Here is a 20,539-nt window from a genome sequence, read left to right on the forward strand (position 1 = left end):
TTCTAGCATTTACAGTCTGTATCTGTGAAGAAGTTCTTAAATTGTAACGTGCGCCCGCTGAGACGTTATGATGAACAAGATTACATAGATATTCAGGGGCCAACTTGTTAACCATTTTGTAAAATGTTTTTAATTTTTGCGATTGCCGTCTTTTGGATAGGGTGTATGGTTACTTTCAGAGTATAGAGACTCGTGACTGGTAGCACGAGTAGCTCCACATATTGTTCTCAGTGCGTCCGGGTAGGGAATGGGTATTCATCAAACCATGCTTGTCGTAAGAGGCGATTAACAGAATCGGATGTTCAGACTCGACTGTTTACAGACCGGCGTCATACTGCTGGAATACCGCAGAGTGTGGCGTTAAACAACAAACAAACAAACAATTGTCTGATTCGAGTTGTTATAACGTGTGACCCAGTTCAACATGCCTCATAAGCGTGGGACAACGGGTTTGATCGTCCAGACTTGACTATTTACAAGCCGCCGTTAAATAGCTTGTGTTACGGTCAAAATAACATCTCTAAAATAATTTCTATTTAATTTTCCAAATTATTAAAGTTTAAATTTTTTCTTAAATTTTCATTTTAAATTTAGCATGTAAAAGATTATTATTTTATGCATGCTTCAGGAGTTTAGCCAAGGAAGGTTACTCTGTTTAGGCTGCATGCCATGCATACTTTTTTAGGTTCTGGAAGGAGAAAATGAGGACCCATGTGGTCAGTAACAAAAAAACAAGAAGTAAGGGATAGAGAAGAATATGGGTCTACCAAAATGTCAATCTTCCAATTCAAAAGAGGGTCTTTATTGATAATTGATGATGAGATGAGAATGAGAATGAAGATGGAGATGGAAATGTGACTTGTACTTTTGATCGAGGATGAATTGACATTTATTGTGATCCTTACAGTTGGAATATTGCAGACTGCAGCCTAACCCCACTCACTCAAAGTATAACAACCCCTAAACGTTGCACTGAGTGATTGAGTTTGATTTTACGCCGCTTTTAGCAATATTCCAGCAATATCACGGCGGGGGACACCAGGAATGGGCTTCACACATTGTACCCATGTCGGGAATCGAACCCGGGTTTTCAGTGTGACGAGCGAACGCTTTAATCACAAGGCTACCCGACCGCCCCCTAAACGTTGCAAAAAAGAAACGACTTTGTTCAGCGGATTAAATAATATTCCGGGTTAGAATGGATCCCTGTTGGTCGTACGAACTTAGGAGGCGCGGATCGCTTCTCGAAATGTCAATAACTGGATTATTTACAAACCTAGTTAATAAAAGCACACTCACATTATTCAGAAAAGTCAGTTATAATTGTTGTTTTTGTGTGTGGTATTTAATTTCTTACATCCCAAACACATCAATTATTCATATGCCATGTATCCACAATCTTGAACTAACAGAGGCACGTGTTCACAGAATGTTGTTGGTAAACAAAAAGTTAAAGGAACGCTGTCGTTGTGTTGAAGAAAATTTGAACTCGTATGGCCATTTCAATTAGCCGACATAAAATCATATTTATTTTCTGCGGAAGACGAAGCGAGTTATCGCGAGTTGCCTCCCTTGGCAAATACTTCCGGCCCATGTTGTCAACAAAGTGCATGAGGTTGTAGATTTGCGTCAAGTGCGACGATCATGGGTCGTTCTTTTCAAGCTGATGAAGCCATAGAGGCCTACATAGAACAGCTAATTAAGTCTGGACAGTGGCACATTGGGTTGATTGTCGGTCAGGTGGGTAACGCCACTTTTGGGAGTTCCATATGGGCGCAACTCGTAGTTTGGACACGTAATGACATACACCGACGATAGTTAGCCGAAAGATTGATCTTCTTTACCAGTAGCTTGTTACGACTATAGTTGATTAGAGGCGGTCAGGCTCGGTGATTTGGTTTATTGCGTGTCATGGTAGTCCCGACTGCGTGAAATGTTGTTTACAATATCAGTCACTGGTTTGTCTGGTCCAGACTATTATTAAAAGATCGTCGTCACATATATAGCTCACAGGAACTCGATGATAGCGTGTATATCATAATATATTCGTATAAAAAAAATTCACACACCTCTATATACATATAGACTATGCATATATAGAGGGGTGTGAATTTTTTTTCTATACAAATATATTATGCTATACATGCTATCGTCGAGTTCCTGTGATATAGCTTGAATATTGCGGAGTAAACAAGAAACAAAACAAAGTTATGTCGTCTTAATTAGCTTTTTTATTATGATGAAACTGTAAGACTGTCTGCAGTATTGATAAATCTTTTGCTTCTTTTAATCTGTTTTACGATTTCTGCCTTTTTTCTGAAACTTTACCCATACTTAGGCCATGGCTTAAACTAATTAGCTACATGGCTGCCATAGGATGTAAAATCTCCGTATGTTGCCACGTGGAGGTGGTGTGGAATGCTATGTGCAGAATCTATGCCAAATGTGAAAACATTTTAATTGTGTTGATGGTGAGTTCATTCATTTTGACAATTGTTTGTGTAAACAGCTAACAAACAGCAAAGACTACGTTGTCCGACTGATTCGGACCCCAGATCCGGCAGAGGATGAAGTCAGTGAGGAGGAAGAGGGAGAAGAAGTAGTCACAGAGAGGAAGAAAGAAGCTTGTGTCCGACCCAAATCTCTCGACCTCACTGATGAACAGTGGGTTTCTTCTCATGCCACACAAGTGAGTTCTAAGCATGCTAAAAATATATCACTCATGGAGATTCCAGGTTAGATTCCACTGCAGCTTATGCTTGAAGAGGTGACTTAGTAGACCGTGTCCAGACTCGATGACTTGGTTGATGGCGTGTTATTGTACACACACAGTGTAGATTGTTGCTCATGATATCAGTCACTTAATTGTCTGGTCCAGACACAATAACTGATAGGTGCAATACGGAGGCGTGTTTTATAGCATGAATCTTAAAATTACTTCTGCATATATATATGTGCAACATATAAAAAGATCACAAGCTATTTTTTATAACATTTGATATATTTAGGTTGGGCCTCAAGTCATTCATTTAATGTTTGAATACAGATTTTTATCATGACGGGTTTTTGTCTCAATGATTGTGACTTAGATTTCAAAATACATATAATTTTGCATCAAAATGCTTCAGCCCTAGTCTCAGTCTCATTATTATCATATCTTTTACTCCAATACAATACCCGTGAAGATCCAGGGTAGAATAGGTCTTCAGCTACCCATGCTTGCCGTAAAAGCCGACTGTGCTTGTCGTAAGAGTCGACTAGCGGGATCAGGTGGTCAGGCTCAATGACTTGGTTGATGCATGTCATTGATCCCAATTGCGTGGATCGATGCTCATGATGTCAATCACTGGATTATCTTGTCCAGACCGCCATCATATGGCTGGAATATTGCTGAGTGTGGCGTTAAACAACAAACAAACAAACCTCTGAACTTTCTAATAAACCAATCCAGACTTCTAAATTCTCATTACAAAAGCGAAACATTCAGATGAGCATATCTGATTTCTGTATCCTGACTACAATCCACAGGTTCCAAATGCAAAAATATAAAGCTACACTTTTATATTGTGGATAAATTTAATATGTCCTGTCATGCATCCTCCCATGGCATCTGGTGTGCTTATTGAGGGTATCGTTGTGATCTGGTGGGACTTTCTTTTGCTAAGATCCAATTTTTCCAATCGAGGTGGTAAAGAAATGTAAGCCAAGTCATTTAGAAAGCTGACCTCTGATTGGCTTCCATAGGGGTGTTGTCAGATATTGACGCAGGGAGGTATTGTATCAGCGTGATCAGAATAAAAGACCTGATTTTACAGAGATTGCGCAAGTGTCTGTTTACCGTGTTTATGATGTTATACAAGTCACCGAATCTGTAAACACTTTTTTTGTATATACTGGGAAACTGTTCAATATCAAACTATAGGATGATATTCTTTTCAGTCCAGTTTATTCAGTAGAACTTATTTTCTACCAAACAATGTCATTATTCAGTGAGTCATGTAAAACATTCTCCAAAAGTACTGTGAGTCTTGTTGGATTTAGATGATATATGACCCGTGAGGATACGGGGTAGAATATGTCTTCAGCAGCCCAACAGGATCGGATGGTCAGGCTTGCTGACTTGGTTAATGAATGTCACCTTATCCCAACTGCATGGATTGATGCTCATGATGTCAATCACTGGATTGTCTGATCCAGACGTGATTATTTACAGACCGCCGTCATATAGCTGGAATATTGCTGAGTGCGGCGTTATACAACAAGCAAACAAACAAAATGACATATCCTGCCTGCCAGGAATTTCTGGTGAGTGTGTTTGAATCCCAGATGCACCCAATTATGTTTCTTTGGCTGTCGTGACCAATGACTTTAGATGAATTAGGTGGTTCTTCCAGAACAGTCAGTTTCCCATAATTTCACAGCGTATTGTTACCGTAACTATAGTTACACTATGTTTGGGGATGGAGATTTTGAACGCTTGATGGTTTTGTTTTGCAGGTAGACAGGATGTTACTGGGCGGCCTGGATGTGATCGGGATCTTTGCCCTGGCTCCTCCCAACATGATGCAGAGTGCTCAAGCCAAGCTCAGACAGGTACATCTCTCCCCTCACAGGTAGATGTCTCCTCTCAAAGGTAGATCTGTCCTCCCACAGGTAGATTTTTCTGCTTACAGGTAGATTCTCCTCCCACAGGTAGATTTCTCCTCCCACAGGTACATCTCTCCTCCCACAGGTAGATCTTTCCTCCCACAGGTAGATCTCTCATCTCACAGGTAGATCTCTCCTCCCACAGTTAGATCTCTTCTCATCTTAGTCATGCCAGAATTGTGTGTACAAATCCCAGATGTTTTGTTCCTTTAGAGGACAACAAATTTGGCGTGTGTCACATAGGGTGCTCCTCTCACTTCAGGTGGATACACATGAATGTGTCTAAATGAAGCCATTCACATAGTGTTTCTCTGTTTCAGGTTGTCTTTGCTGTCCACAAGGCCCTCAGTAAACTGACCGTCTGTGACCGAGACAACGCCATCACTGACCGCATGGTGCTACAGATATGCTCAGTGGCCAGAAAGTATCCTTCATTCAAGCAAACAAATTAGAATTTTGTGAGAATCAGAATCAAATCTCCCATCTCACACTATGCGTTTCTTCCTTCTTCTTTTGATCCTTATTTGGAAATGTGCTTGAACAAAGTTTCCAGCTTCTAAAAACAATTCACCTGAACGCATACCAGCATCACCATGGTCACCACCAAAATAAATGGCTCTCTCACTGTAATCCTGTGCATTGTGAGCTTACGCAACCTGATCACCTGGTGATGCTGGATGTATTCGTGTGAATTGTTTTTAGTTCTGGGTACATAGTGTGAAGCCCATTTCTGATGCCACCCCAATTGGGATATTGTTGGACTACAGTGTCAAACCAATCACTCACACACTCTTCTTCAACATTCTCTACAAGCCCTGTGAAGTCACAGCTTAGAATTGATCTTCAGCTATCCATGCTTGTCATAATAGGCGACTATGACAGGATTGGGTGGTCAGGCTCTTGAACACTTGCATAGATTGAAGCTTATAATTGTCTGACCCAGACTCCATTATTTACAGTCCATCATAATATAGATGGAATATTGATGAGTGCAGCATTAAACACCAAACAAACAAACAAACAGAGACCCCTGCAACCAGTTTCCTTATCTTGGTGCCAGGCTAACCAGCAGGACGTTTGATGTGGCAGACATGAAGGTAAGACATGACTATTAGAGCAAGTGTAATATTTTTCATCGAGGCGGTTCAGTCAGTGTTAAACATTTGTCAAATTAAGATAACGAAGGATTCCTGGGCAGATTTTTCCCGATTCTGAAACAGATTCTTATTACATTTCTGTGATACATTCAGCAAGCAACCTTTATCTGTTGCACAGTTTCAGTCACAATAATACTTTTTACATCTGCAAAAAAAAGTAATTGCTTCAGAAAGAGTAAATCCTTCATTGTAGTTCCTTAATCATATTATTGTTTATACCCCTGCTTTGAGAAAGGGACAAGAACTCGAAAACCTTGAAATACTTCTTGTTGAAACTTGCTATATAGATCAGTCTAGTGGGAAACTGGTGCCTTTAGATGATATCAGCTTTTTGTTGTTGATTTTTAATGTTTTTGTGATAAATGAGTTGGATTTATACTGAAAATTAGGTTAGTGCTCGTTCCCAGGGCAGAACTCCTAAACTGTTGAAACCTTTTGTACAGATCAGTCTTTTGGTGAACTGGTGCCTTTTGATGATTTGGGATTTTTATGGAAATTATGTTTTCATTACGACAAGTTGGTCTTTACTGAATATGAGGGTAGTATTGTTACGGAAGCAGAACTCCAAGACCTTTGAATATTTCAAAATGAAACTTGCTTTAACAGATCAGTCTTGTGGTGAACTGGTGCCTTTTGATGATTTGAGAAATACTGAACTGCGCTATTTTTTTCTTCACTGAACTGAAAGTATCCAATGGCAGTGAACCAAAAGTGGGGTATGACTAGCCAAACTCCATTTCCAAATTGCACCAGATCTGGGGGATATGTCATCTGCTGATGACCCTTGTATTTGTGTGAGTTGTCATACTTCACTACCAGTAGTGTAAAGGCCACGTAATTGAGCCCACTCACTGGGCTGTATTCGTGTAGACACATATGTTTTTTTGTTGTTTGCCAAGGCTGTGCAGTTGCATCCCACAGGCACACATGAAACCTATGATTGTATGTTTGAATCCCAATTCCCCCTGAATATGTTCCCAGGTTTGTCAGCATCATACTCGTAGGTTTCACCACCATTGTACCCCTCTAAGACCTGCATCACTTTGGCCAATGCTCCCGCATCAAGCTCACACTTAAAGTGACTTTTTGATGGACTGTATTCGAAGTAATAAGCACCCAGGGTTGTCTCAAAATTAGAAATAGGGGACTCTTGTTAGAATATTATTTTGGTGAAAGATAAATTTCGTGGTTTATGCTGACAGTCTGAAATGTTTATATATGACAGATATATATCAAGGGTGCATATAACACACGAGTGCGTATTATGCGTGAATAAATAAGTCTTTTGTCCATTGATCAATCGGAAGGGGTGCTAAATGGGATTGTTCACTAGCCAGTATATAAGCAAATATTGCCGTGGGCGCTTATTACGTCGTGTACGGTATCTGTAATACTTTTAAAAGTTGCAATTGCCCAAACTTACTTACTCACTGTCCTTTGCAGAGTACGGCCCGTCCAGCAGAATGGCGGTACATAAGTGGTCTTCTTGACCGCTGGTCGCAGCTGTCCACCATGGTGTCAGTGGACGTCACCATCACCGTCCCCAACGACACTCGCACCACCAGCATGCATAAACAGATTCAGGTCAGATTTCTGGGAGTTACCATGGTTACGAAAACGTTTCTGTTGTGGATGCTTCTGATATGAATGCTCAGTTTCAACAACATTAGACACAGGGAAATAGTGTTATCTAGTGCCGGGATTTATTTAGTGTTTTCAACTTAAATGCTTGTGGGTACAGAGCATAATTTATTTCATACTTATGATTTAAATAAAAAGATTTTGCCCCCTTGGTTATTCATAATTTTTTAAGGTGTCATTGTGTTGTATGATCCTTTTAATGTTCTCAAACAATTTTTATGATAAATATGTGATATATTTCTAGTGATGGACTCCTTCGAAGACAGATTATATATGTGATCTCATGTTCAAGTCACATTATTGCTGAAATGTTGCTGATGTGACTTAACATTTCCTGTCGGGCTGGGACGGGTAACTCGGGTAACCGGGTCGGGTGGGTACTGACTAGGACCCAGTACCCACAGGACTACCCGGACCCGTGGTTAGTCATGTGATATATTGTTTAATGACAAAAATTATCTAGAGCTCTATGGTTACACTACAAGTCATTAATGTTCGCATTTCTTTCTAACTATCCACCTATTCCTTCTGATTTTTCATATGGATGAATAAAGATAAAACTTAATTCAATGTCAGTGTATGAATGACCAGATTGCTTAATACACGTATCTAAATATCTTTTGCCAGGGCTATGCTAAAAATGTTCTTAATCGGACATTTTGAGACATCTCCTGAGACCTACAGTGGGTACCCGGGTAGGGTCGGGTAATAGGGGGATGGGTACCTGGGTAGTAAATTTGGACTCGTCCCAGCCCTAACAGAAAAGTACCCTAGGATGTGTCCTTTCCACTAACTTACTGACACACGTACCAACTGTGAAACACTTGCTATGCACAGATGTTCCCTTATTTATTTCCATCAGTATATATATACCGGTTCCTCAGAAATATTACTTCATTTACAGCAAGGAATTCAACCCTTCTGCAAATCCATATACAGTGGCATGGCGCTGTTGAATGGTGAGCTCAGAAACAACGACGAACTACTCGACCAATCAGAAACAAGGAAAGGAAAGTCCAAGGACAGGGGAAGTCCCGTGAGGCAGCAGTTTGCCGTGGATCTTCTTGTCAGTAGGGTAAAACAACAAAACCATTTTTATTTGGTGTGATGCACACTTTCTTCAAAAAGTACAGCTGTGTAGGGGTTGTTGCTTATGATGCATTCAAACAATAAGTGTTATTTTTTCCTCAAAATGAAAACAAATACCACAGGGATGCAACACTGGAAATAGCAAGTCAGCTAGTCCTGTTATTCTGTTTTGTAATTCACAGTAGTCCTTGTATTAATGGCTTCAAGGTTTTATCCATTTAGTAATTTTATTGAAAATTATTTCAATATCAGTGCTGTACCCAGCCGGGGGGGGCGCAGTTGCCCACCCTGGATTTTTTATAGAAAACAGGTTTTTTTTAATCATGAAAATACAAGTTTGGGACAAGTGATACTTGTACAAATATTTGCCCCCCCCTGTCAAAAAAAGTTAACTACGGCCTTGAATATTGTGTGAATAATTAAGGCAAAATTGTGTGTGGACAAGTGAGATCAGATTGTTATGTACTGTGATCGGATAACTGCTACTGACTCTGTGAAACAAACACTTATTTCCTAAGTGCCTTAATGTGACAACTGTAATTCGATGACGTGGCTTCAAGTGTTTTCTTGGCTGTCAGTGCATTCTAAGATTTATTGGTTATGTGCTAGGGGGCACTGGTCGCCCAGTCGTCTAAGGCGCCACGATTCGCTGTGCAGAGTTGTATTCCTTGGGCACACCAGAAACCTATGATTGTGGGTTCCAATCCCAGTTCGCCCCGATTATGTTTCTAGGTTTGTCAGCACCATACCCGTGCTCATGGGTTTCACCGAAGTGGTAAACGTCTGATGTGGTATGATGCGGCTGAGGACTGAAACCTGAACTTTCGCTCCGTTGGCAGACACGTTACCACAGAGGCGGTCGACAGTCTATGTGAACATACGTAGATGGGGTGTATTATTACAACATTTCCACAAATTTCTCATTCTGTCCATGACGGACCTCTATTTTATGACAACGACTCCTGATCTATTCTATGATTATCTTGATATTTTCATGTCTGTTGCAGTCAGATAACAACAGTGTGTCTGACCCCACAGTGCTGTCAGTCAAGGCCATCCTTAAGGTCAGAGGTCAGATGATTGGAAGGTCATTGGTCAACAATCGTGCAACTGTAAAGGATGCTATTGAGGTATGTTTGTTTCACAGATGACGGCTTCAAACTTCAGATATACAATGCATACCCGTGCTCGTGGTTTCACCAATGTGGTAAACGTCCGAGGCCTACATCACTTCGGGCTTTCCTCCCACATTAAGCAGACACGCCGTGATATAACTGGAATAGTGTTAATAGCGGCATTAAACCCAACTCACTCACTCACTCAGATATACAATGTCACACTGTCATATCTGCTGTAGGGGACAGTTTGGATGAAAAGTGTTTATATTCCATATTTTCAGTTTTAATTGCAGCACTCACCTGACCAACCTCAAAACCAATCCATAGGTTACCTTTAAGTGACCCTTACTAAGCCTGAAAACGTACATGACAGCAAGTCGTAACGGCAGTGGAACCACAATTTGTTGAATGACGTAAAAAATATTCAGCTATGACGTAGTGTGACGTGATTCCAACCTCATGTCACAATAAGATATGAATGACGTCAACAATCCCGTCCGGATGATGGAAACAATACACTGTTGTGATATGACCCAAGGGCACATACGATTTTTATGAACCCCAATATGTTTGTCCTCGTAGGTAATAAATTGTGATACTTGAGTCACGTTATGATATGTGTCATGTTATAAATGAAATTCTCCAGGTTTGATTTGACCTGTCTCACAGGAAGTTATCGCTGTCAGGTTTGTGTTTTATTCACATGCATGTTTAGTTTTAGTCTAATAGTATGTGATCAGACTGTGTTCTGTGATGGACGGAAAGGTAATGGCGATCAGCTTAAGTAGGTAAGGTAATTGTCATAACTGTTGTCATTGTTGATGACAGCGTTAAGCATTCTTCACGCTCGATATGTCGTTTCCTACAGACGGTGCGCAGTGACATCGTGCGGAGCCTGGTGTCTCGGTGTGAGCTGCTGTGTGAGGACCTCGAGGTCGTGGAAGAGGATGGAGGTATTTGACCTGCAAAGCTCTACTTGGCCTTGTGATTTCTTGGTTATTATCATGATTGTTTGGTTGGTTGTTTTTTTGTTTAACGTTGCACTCAGCAATACTCCAGCTATATACTGGTGTTCTGTAAATAATCGAGCCTGGACCAGACAATCCAGTGATTGATATCATAAGCATCGATCCTCCCAATTGGGATCGATGACATGCATCAACCATGTCAGCAAGTCTGAACACCCGATCCTGTTTGTCGCCTTTTACGACAAGCATAGTCGCGTTTTACGGCAAGCATGGGTTGCTGAAGATATATTGTACCCCGGATCTTCACAGGTCCTGTGATAGCTGGTGTTGTTTATGTGTAGTAATCAAGTGGGTATAGCTCTGCTTTGACAGTGTTATAAACTGGCACTAGGCCTATAGTCCTTGCCAAACTGCCCAGTAGTTAAGTTATCATAAGGACTAGTAGAAAGTTGCCCTTTTTAAGGGTTTTGCTATATGTTATCATTATATGGACAATTGGACTGAAACACTTTTTGTTTCTATCTCTGCTTTGAACCTATTTCTGTACATCACAGTGTATCAGTTTAATGTGGAGGAAAGCCCTAACAATCTGATACAGGTGATACCTGAAACACACTTTGTTCCACCTGACAAGCATGCAGTTTGTGTTGACCATCCAGGAATATAAATCCTTAAAAACCTGTGATTCAAACCAGAAGAGTGGATTCAGGCATGGCTGAATAAGTAGCTTTCAAGATATAGTTGCTGAACAAAGGTTAGGGGTCATTAATGTTTTTGTGGATAATATGTTTGTAGTGGGGACAATGCAAACAATTTCATAGTGATATCCCATAAATATTCACTCTCAACTTTTGTGTTCAGTATTTTTTATCATTTAGATGTTGTGACATAGGTTGTGCAGCTGTCTCATGCATTGACGCACCTGTTTCAGCTAGGGAGTTGTACGATACACCAGTCCGCGTTTTCACCACGGTGCCCAAGTCGTCACTGGCGTTCTGCGACTACATGTTCCATGATGAAAGGACGCAGGAGGTGACAGAGAGGCTAAAGGAGTTGCTGGACATCGATGTCACAGAAGATGACCTTGAACTTCAGTGTGAGAGACATGCAGGTAGACTGACCCTGATCCTTTGTTTGGGAGACATGCTGTAGATTGACCTCGAACTTCTTTGTGAGACAAATGCAGATAGACGCACCTTGAACTTCAGTTTGGCAGACAGGCTGGAAGACATACTCCAATGTAATCAGGTAGACTGACCTTGGACATCTTCTTTGAGAGACATGCTTGCAGTCTGATCTCAAACTTCTGTTTGAGAGACATGCAGGATGGTCTGACCTTGACCTTGATCTTCAGTCTGAGAGACATGCTTGTAGACTGACCTTGAACTTCTGTTTGAGAGACATGCAGGATGGTTTGACCTTGAACTTCAGTCTGAGAGACATGCTGGTAGACTGACCTTGAACTTTAGTTTTAGAGACATGCTTGTAGACTGACCTTGAACTTCAGTTTGAGAGACATGCTTGTAGACTGACCTTGAACTTCTGTTTGAGAGGTGCAAACAGGGATAGGGAATTATTTCTTTTTCCCCTTCCATTCTTTCTACCTATAATTTCTTTACAACAAAAGGTCCCCTTTTTTAAACCTTCTTGGATATGTTTATGTCAAAAGTGCCTCAATAAAGTTAAGAGTGTGATGCTATCTTGTGTAATGTAGTCTGCCAAGGGACACGGGTGGTGCTGATGTTAAAGGTAACTTCTCTCTGATGTTGTGCCTGTGTTTGTCCTGTTACAGAGGAGGAGGACTGGTCTTCAGGAGTTGTGTCAGAGGACGGCACGGAATACGCGGGAGGTTCTGCTGGCGCCAGGAGCAGTCTTGGAGCTTATCTAGGTAGGACCAGGCATCCCAGTGGGGGTCTCTTCAAAAGGAGGGGTCCAAAATATCAAAATCCTCTCAGTTTTTTTTGTTCGTTTGTTGTTTAATGCCTCACTCAGCAATATTCCAGCTATATGACGGCAGAATCGCTAAGTGGGTTCCTCGGGGGAGGGGAAGGATTGTCTACAACATGCTACTTTTGGTTTTCAAAAGGGAGTTTCCGGACCCCCTGGACCACCCATGTGGATCCAGCCTGTGCTCTTGTTGGTGAAGTAGTTTTACGCTGCTGTTAGCAATATTCCACCTATATGACAGCGGTCTGTAAATAATAAAGTCTGGACCAGACAAAACAGTGATTGATATTACGAGCAACCATCTGGTATAATGACACACAATCAACCAAGTCACCAAGCCTGAAAACTGGTCCACTGAGTTGCCTTTTAAAACAGACATAGGTTGATTGGGACCTATATTCTTACCCGGAATCTCAAAGTTTGGTTTCATTCAAAACCCCCATGTTGGGAATTGAACCGAGGTATTCATCACAAATAGGCAACACTTGAACCACTGGGCTACCTGACTGTGTGATGCTGTGGATAGGCATGAGCAGGTGTGGGTATGCAACTCCAGTGTTAGAACAGCTGGAAACAGTGAGATTAGCACCATCATACACATCCATGACGAGATTATACAGTCAAACAGGTTTACCCCAGAATAAGGAAGCGATGTGTTTTAGCTCACATGCCATTGTACGAGTAGAGGTGCGTGATACTACCAACATAAGGTATACCACAATATGACACACTAATGAATACGTATCACAATATGTTTGGAAAATACCGGTATATTGTGTTTTTCAAAATGCATATTTTCATCTTGTTGGCAAATTTCACATAAGTGACAACAATGGACAAGTTCAATAGAAATTATGAAATTAGCAACTGTTTCCTGTGATCGAAAAAGCGAAACTATTTGCGACCATTTTCTTGTATATGTGTGTCTATTATGCATCTGTGGTGACCACAGCAACATCCAACAAAATACGAAGTTGTCCAAAATATGGTCCGTCTGTCACGTTTCTTTTCTGGAGTAGAACTCAAAAACCATGAGAGATATCTTAACCAAACTTTGCAAATAGATAGGTCTAGTGGTGAACTGGTACCTTTTGATAGTTTGGAATGTTTGAAATTTTTTCGATTTTTTAAATTTCTATAGCAAAGACTTTGACTTAGACTGAAAATGGCGGCTGTGCTCGTTTCCGGAGCAGATCTTGAAAAACGTGCAATATTTCTTGCTTGCAAACAGGCAGACATGTCATATTGGCAGGGGAGATTAGTCATGCTTGTTTGATTCAGGTTTGTAACCGATTACAGATGAAATAAGGCAATCTATTGTGGTACGTATCGCAATATCGCGTATCGAATCATGATTGCAATGAATTGCAATACTAACTTCAGGCTAATACCCATCACTGTAAGAGTCTCCTGATAATTCTCCTTGTGTCTTATAGTGCACTATTGTCTTCTCCCCTACAGGCATGGCTGTGAGTGGGGTGGTGGCGGCGCTGGCGGGTGTGGCCTACATGATGTATGGGGATAGCTGATGATGGGGGTCAGACTAGACCCACTTCTCTATTTGTTGCTGTTTCTACAAGTTTATGGTACTGCCGCTGTCCCTGTCTTGGTGCATCACAATTACACATCTCTGGAGTTCAAACAGGACGAGGTGCTATAGGATAGGAACTGATGAATTGACTGTATTGACAAGAAAATATTAGCTATTTTATGGCATGGTTAAATTTCAGCATTAAGTTTTACAAGTTTTGTAACCTGTCAGGTTTCAATCATCTTCCTGAGGCAAGGGAGTTAACTGACTATAAAAGTCCAGTTTCCACCCTTGCCGAAGTACGAATCCACTGTTTCTCAAGCACATTTGCCTCAAATATGAGGGTGGTAGAACCATTTTAATTTTTTTTATTGAAACCGAAAGTGATGACGGAGGAACACATTTTATTATTTAACCCTCCAGGAATACCAACAAACACAACTGGGCAACATTGATCTCAACTCTGTAACACAATGTCAGTTGCCCAGCATTGATAACAGCCTGCTTTATATGATACAGGAAATTTGAAAATTCTTAAAAAAAATTCCATAATAATGACAGATAATGCACAGGATAAAAAGTGACACGCTAATGCCCGAGAAATGTTTTCTTTCTCTTTATTAGACTGATTATTCTTTATTAATATTTTAATTGCACATAGGTAAAACCTTCAGTAAGAAACCACCATTTTGTCTGTGTTGGTGCTCTTATGTATTAACAAATGGATTAACACATGGTCATTTACACACATCATTAATGACATCAGGGTCATCCATTTATCAGTTCCATGAAGTCACATGATGAGGTGATGTCGTACTTACTAGATGTCGCAGTATTTCCATTCACTGTTGCCGTGATAGACAATGAGAAATGAAATGCCAATTAATTGACTTTCTGTTCTGTAACTTCATACTTTTGACAAATTGACTTTTTGTTCACAATTCTTGGCTGCACTAATTTATATTGGGAATAGATTGACTTAAGATATGTCGTGAGGTGTCGTCAGTACTTCAAGGGATTGTATACACTACATTCCTCGTCCTGGGACAACACATGGCCGCTATGTGGTGTAATACAGACCCATGTCTATCTAAGTCAAGCAGTGAAATGAGGCCTTGAATAATTCATGAATGTCAAATGAGCCTATTCCACGCCTGAATTTTGGGAACCCAATTTTTGCCTGATATTGAAGCTATGTGCACGTGTAGAGTTGAGGCCTCAAGGCTGAACCATGTTGCATTAGAAACATTGCCTTTTCTGTGCAGTGTACCCTGAGCTCTCATTGGTCAGAGCTCTTGGTGGAACCAGCACTCATTGGTCAGAGCTCTTGCTGGAACCAGCACTCATTGGTCAGAGCTCTTGCTGGAACCAGCACTCATTGGTCAGAGCTCTTGCTGGAACCAGCACTCATTGGTCAGAGCTCTTGCTGGAACCAGCACTCATTGGTCAGAGCTATTGCTGGAACCAGCACTCATTGGTCAGAGCTATTGCTGGAACCAGCACTCATTGGTCAGAGCTCTTGATGGAACCAGCACTCATTGGTCAGAGCTCTTGGTGGAACCAGCACTCATTGGTCAGAGCTCTTGCTGGAACCAGCACTCATTGGTCAGAGCTATTGCTCATGTTGGTTAAATATAATGAATACACCACAAAGCAGCCATATGTATTCACAAATCATGGAGGAATGTAGGTACACAAGAGATGCGCAGTGAACAGAAAAATACATACCAGAAGATGTCTTTTCTGTCTGTTGGGGAAAGGTTTTATTGTGATTAAAAACTGTGAGACATTTTAGGATAAGGATTTGTTTGATAATGCCAGTGGCTTTGACTTGCCTTAGCTTTAGTGTCGGCTTGAGTCTGTTAATCTTTTGTATGAATGATATTGTACATAATCTATATGTATAAAACAAAAGTGTTTGCTTGGATGTACAAATAAATATTGACACAGTTGTTTTGTTTTTGGTTGTTGTTGCATTGAAACAATCAAGATCACATTGATTTGAAGCTGGAAACAATAGAACAATCCTGGAGTATTACATTGAAGATCGTTCTGAAGTTGCTGACCCTATTTGTTTCAACTGTTAGAATTGACGATAAAGTTTAAGTTTGGGAGAGGAAGCAGGATGGTCCAGTTGCCAAATATGCTGCTATTCATTGTGCAGAGTTGCCTCCCTTAGTTGTGACAATCCGGTGAGAAGGGGTTCGTATCTTAGAGTTGACTCTGATTGTGTTCCTAGGTTTCTCAGCAAACATACCCATACTCACCAAGTTGTAAGCATCACTTTACCAACGGTGAAACATGAGGCAGCAGCAATTAGTAACAAGCCCTATCACAGGTCAGTGCACTAATGAATCTCCAGAATATTGTCACTGTCAGCTGGCAAGAAATCAGCGTTTTCAGACAGGTATCTGTCCACTCTTGGCAAGTAGATGCAAGTCTTGTCGTAAAAGGGCCTCGAATCACCCATGTGTAGCTTCTTTAATCAGAAACTTCAACAATCAAGCCAGATCGTGTCATGATTGTCAACATCCAGGGGAGGTAACTCTAAATGACTCTTGCTGCTGCAGACCGCTGAAAACTGCCGTGACAGCAATCAACATTTTAACTGTGTTTGTCATTTCCTACTGCTGACAAATACCACGTTCTCCACTGCCACGTAACAGGTGTCATGGCTTGTGAAGATGGTTGTTCCTGGAGTGTTGTTGTCAGGTAACAACGTCGAAACTAAAGGCGTTCAGTGAATGAGTTGGCTTAAACAATTATGCCTTTTTCTTATTATTAGTTTGCCTACAAAATGTTTTCGCCCGAGTTCAATGTAGTTGGACTAAAAATATATGTCTACCTTAAAATTAACATACTATCAATTAATCAAGGTTTTAATTGGGGAGGGGGGGGGGGATTACGATTAGTTGTTGCAATAGTGAGCAGTCTGTCATCTGCTACACCTACAATATACTCGGAACAAAAGTTGAGAACATAAATATGTGTTTCGATTGGAGTTTTGCATATCGACTTTAAAGAACAGTTGGTTAAGCCCCGCGACTTGGTGGATTGCCTGTCATTGTGTCCTGATTGTGTCGATGCTCATGATGTCAATCACTGGATTGTCTGGTCCAAACATTATTAAAAAGACTGCCATCAAATAGCTGAGACATTGAGTGTTGCATTTTATGACAAACAAAACAAATTAGAAGTAAGGGAGGTAACTCTGAACGCTAAATGCTATATGTCACACCACTAGGAAAGTCATGCTTTTGAATGTGTGTATTTGAGCCACCGCTGTAATATCACAAAGAAAGTCACAGTGAGTGAATTAATGTTGTTTAATGCTGCAGTCAGCAAATCACAGCAATTTCAATCAATTTTATATCACACCTTGGTGCTAGCTACCGAGATTGAGGGGAGAGGAGGGGGCTTGAAAATGAATAAAGGATCGAGTCTCCGCCAAGCACACTAGTGGTCAACATGAGCAACAATACATGATGTACGATCAGTCACGAGACATTGTAACCCCACAATCTTCCACCTCAGACAAGCATCGGTACTGGGTACCTGCTACAGAATGCCCACAGAGGTGCAACATGAAACAGTATTCACTCACTGCTCAGTACAAAACACAAACAAGAGAACATATTCATTATAAATTTTATCTGGAATGCAAAGCGATTATCATAATACTATATTCATGAAGCATACATGAAAAGGTACATATATAGTCCCCACATTTTCACTGGAACCCAAACAACATCCTCAATCTGTTGCAGTATGTAACACAACATTCCTTTACCTCTACCCAGAATATTTCATAGAAACTAGCAGTGTTATTGCAATTTGTAGCCGAGTGGATAGAGCGTCCGCCCAGAGAGAGGAAGGTCATGGATTTGATCCCCGGCTGCGTCATACCAAAAGACATCAAAAGGTGATGCTTGTTGTTACTCTGGCGCTCGACATTAAGGGGCTAAAAAACGAGGACTGGTTGGCTCAGCGTCATTTTAACCTCTACGTCCTCTTGTCTCAGACTGTTTTTTTAGTGCATCTATGAACCATTCCGGATCAAAGGTATAGAAATCAACACATATACTACTGAAAAAATGTTAAGGACCAAACAATTCTTTCATATTACTATAGTTCATCAGTTATAATGTCAGATTAGCTTTAGTAATATAAAAGAATCGGCTAGTCCTTAATTATTTTTGAGTAGTAAAGTACATACATCAACATGGCAGACTGAGGATGGGAAACAAAAAACAAAACATACAACATATTGTTTGTAAGTCATCATACAATCTGACATAATTTTTCCAATCCTGTTTAAAATCCATTCTGTAACAAAAGGTACTTTGGTTTTATATCATTTGAAAAACAACACCAATAATTCTATCACCGAAACAACCCATACATTGTAGAAAATGCAAAACAATATCACATATGCACATTCGGATATTTTATACTTCAGGATTTCCTGGCAAAAGTGGTCGCAAACACAAATAAATGACACTGGAAGTGTTATAATACCATGCATTGGGAAACAAACTTCCTATCATCGACACTTGGTGGATTTCATGGAATGATTACAAGAACTGAACAAACTTAGACCATGTAAGTAACTCATGTTAGACCATGTAAATAGATCATGTTACATCTTTAACTTGATTACGTTAGACCATTAAATAGATCATGTCAGATCACACAAGATCATGTTACACCATGAAATAGACCATGTTACATCTGTAACTTGATTACGTTAGACCATTAAATAGATCATGTTAGACCAGGTAAATAGATCTTGTTAGACCCTTAAATAGATCATGTTACATCATGTAAATAGGTAATTTGACATCATGCAACTAGACTATGAAAATTGATCGTGTCAGACCATGCAACTAGATCATGTCACGCCAAGTAACTTGATCATGCCACACTATGTAACCAGATCATGTCAGATGAAGGAAAAACACCTCACAGCCACCCTTTCTTCAAACAGACAAAGCACATGGAGGAAGATCTGTGACTCCGATCAGGTCCTTCACAACCACTGTGGCCACGCTACAGTACTCCTAATACTGTGCTGAAGACCTAGCACCAAACTTCTCCTAGAGACAAAGATAAAGATTTCCCGATCCAGTTGGTTGGTTTGTTGTTTTACGCCTCACTCTGCCATATTCCAGCTATATGACGGCGGTCTAATCACACCATATCACCCTAGCCATCACCTTATTGAATTGGTTTGATCCACCAACTCCCCCAAAATAAAGAGAAAAACAAACCTGAAAATAACAAAATCTATTCTCCCCTTCACCGTCCCCCCAGCACAGCGCTGGGCGGGGCAGACACCGACCCTCACGCCGAACACATCAAGTAGTACAGGCAACAGACAACCAAATAAAATACTAATTGTAAATAGTTGTTAATATAATAGCACATGCCCTCATATATATGGAAAGACAATTGTACAAAGTGGAATTCATTATCATGATTATGTGATCATAACTAAATCCATTATCATTATCTGCAACAATGCATCGCTGAAACTGAAACGTTCTGTTTCCATTCAGGCTCATTAAAATGTGATCTTCTGCTCTGATACCATACCTACGAGGTCACATCAGCCAATCATTGGCATGCCTCGAAATTCTCATTACGATTGAGCGAAGCATTCAAACCAATAAACAGTGGCAGAAACGAACATCTATAGTCCACTAGTCCTCATAATAAAAACATGAAGCAAAACCCTCAAAAACATTTATAGTCCTTCTGATAACTTAAGTATTTATTGGGCAGTTTGGCAAGGACTACAGGCCTAGTGTCAATTTCTAACGCTGCAATATAACTGATTTCTGTGTCTCGAAAACAAAATAAAATGACAAGTTTCGAAATGAGCCTTAGTAGGTTGATTCTGAAAAGTGACACATCTACGCCCAAAATGAGTACCATGAAAGGAATATTTGTGTACTGTTTAGTTCCATTTGTACAAATTGAAATTTCTGAATCAAAGTGGGCAAAAAAAGCTGACAGCTGGCAGCAAATAACCACAAATACTTTGCATAAGTAAACACAATTTCCTGCAATGTCTGTAATATTAGCACACTTTACCTTCATATTTTGTTATTATTAATTACTTTTTTCTGGCAACCATTCTTTCCCCCGATAATGCTACATCTTAAAATGTATGCAAAATATTTTGCAAATCTAATTTTTTTTCAGAAAATTCGCAAAATATTTTGCATATATTTTAAGATGTAACACTTTCAAGGAAAAGAATTGAAAGGGAAAACTGTTTCTTTAATCACGCAGTGAAAATCCAAGACCTTCAAGCAGATTGTTGTTGGATGTGAATCAGCATGTCTTTTGAGGATATTTCTTCTACCTAGTGTACCACTTTTGACTGACAATTACATGTGTTTATGCAGGGAGGTATCATACCAGAGTAAAAAGCCA

The 20,539-nt window shown here is 40.3% G+C and overlaps 1 protein-coding gene across 1 annotated transcript; it reads left to right on the forward strand.

Moving 5' to 3' along the window:
- Positions 1-1,587: 1,587 nt before the first annotated feature.
- LOC139459254 (protein odr-4 homolog) lies at positions 1,588-16,039 on the forward strand. Its single transcript, XM_071240703.1, has 12 exons — positions 1,588-1,740; positions 2,510-2,689; positions 4,498-4,593; positions 4,968-5,071; positions 5,708-5,744; positions 7,248-7,388; positions 8,350-8,520; positions 9,542-9,664; positions 10,521-10,605; positions 11,552-11,731; positions 12,413-12,508; positions 14,029-16,039. Exons 1-12 carry the CDS (start codon positions 1,645-1,647, stop codon positions 14,094-14,096), a joined length of 1,377 nt encoding a protein of 458 aa, XP_071096804.1. The 5' UTR covers positions 1,588-1,644; the 3' UTR covers positions 14,097-16,039.
- The last annotated feature ends 4,500 nt before the right edge of the window (positions 16,040-20,539 follow it).

Source organism: Haliotis cracherodii, unplaced genomic scaffold (genome assembly GCF_022045235.1).
Source record: "Haliotis cracherodii isolate W230 unplaced genomic scaffold, xgHalCrac1.p SCAF_13, whole genome shotgun sequence".
NCBI lineage: Eukaryota > Metazoa > Mollusca > Gastropoda > Lepetellida > Haliotidae > Haliotis > Haliotis cracherodii.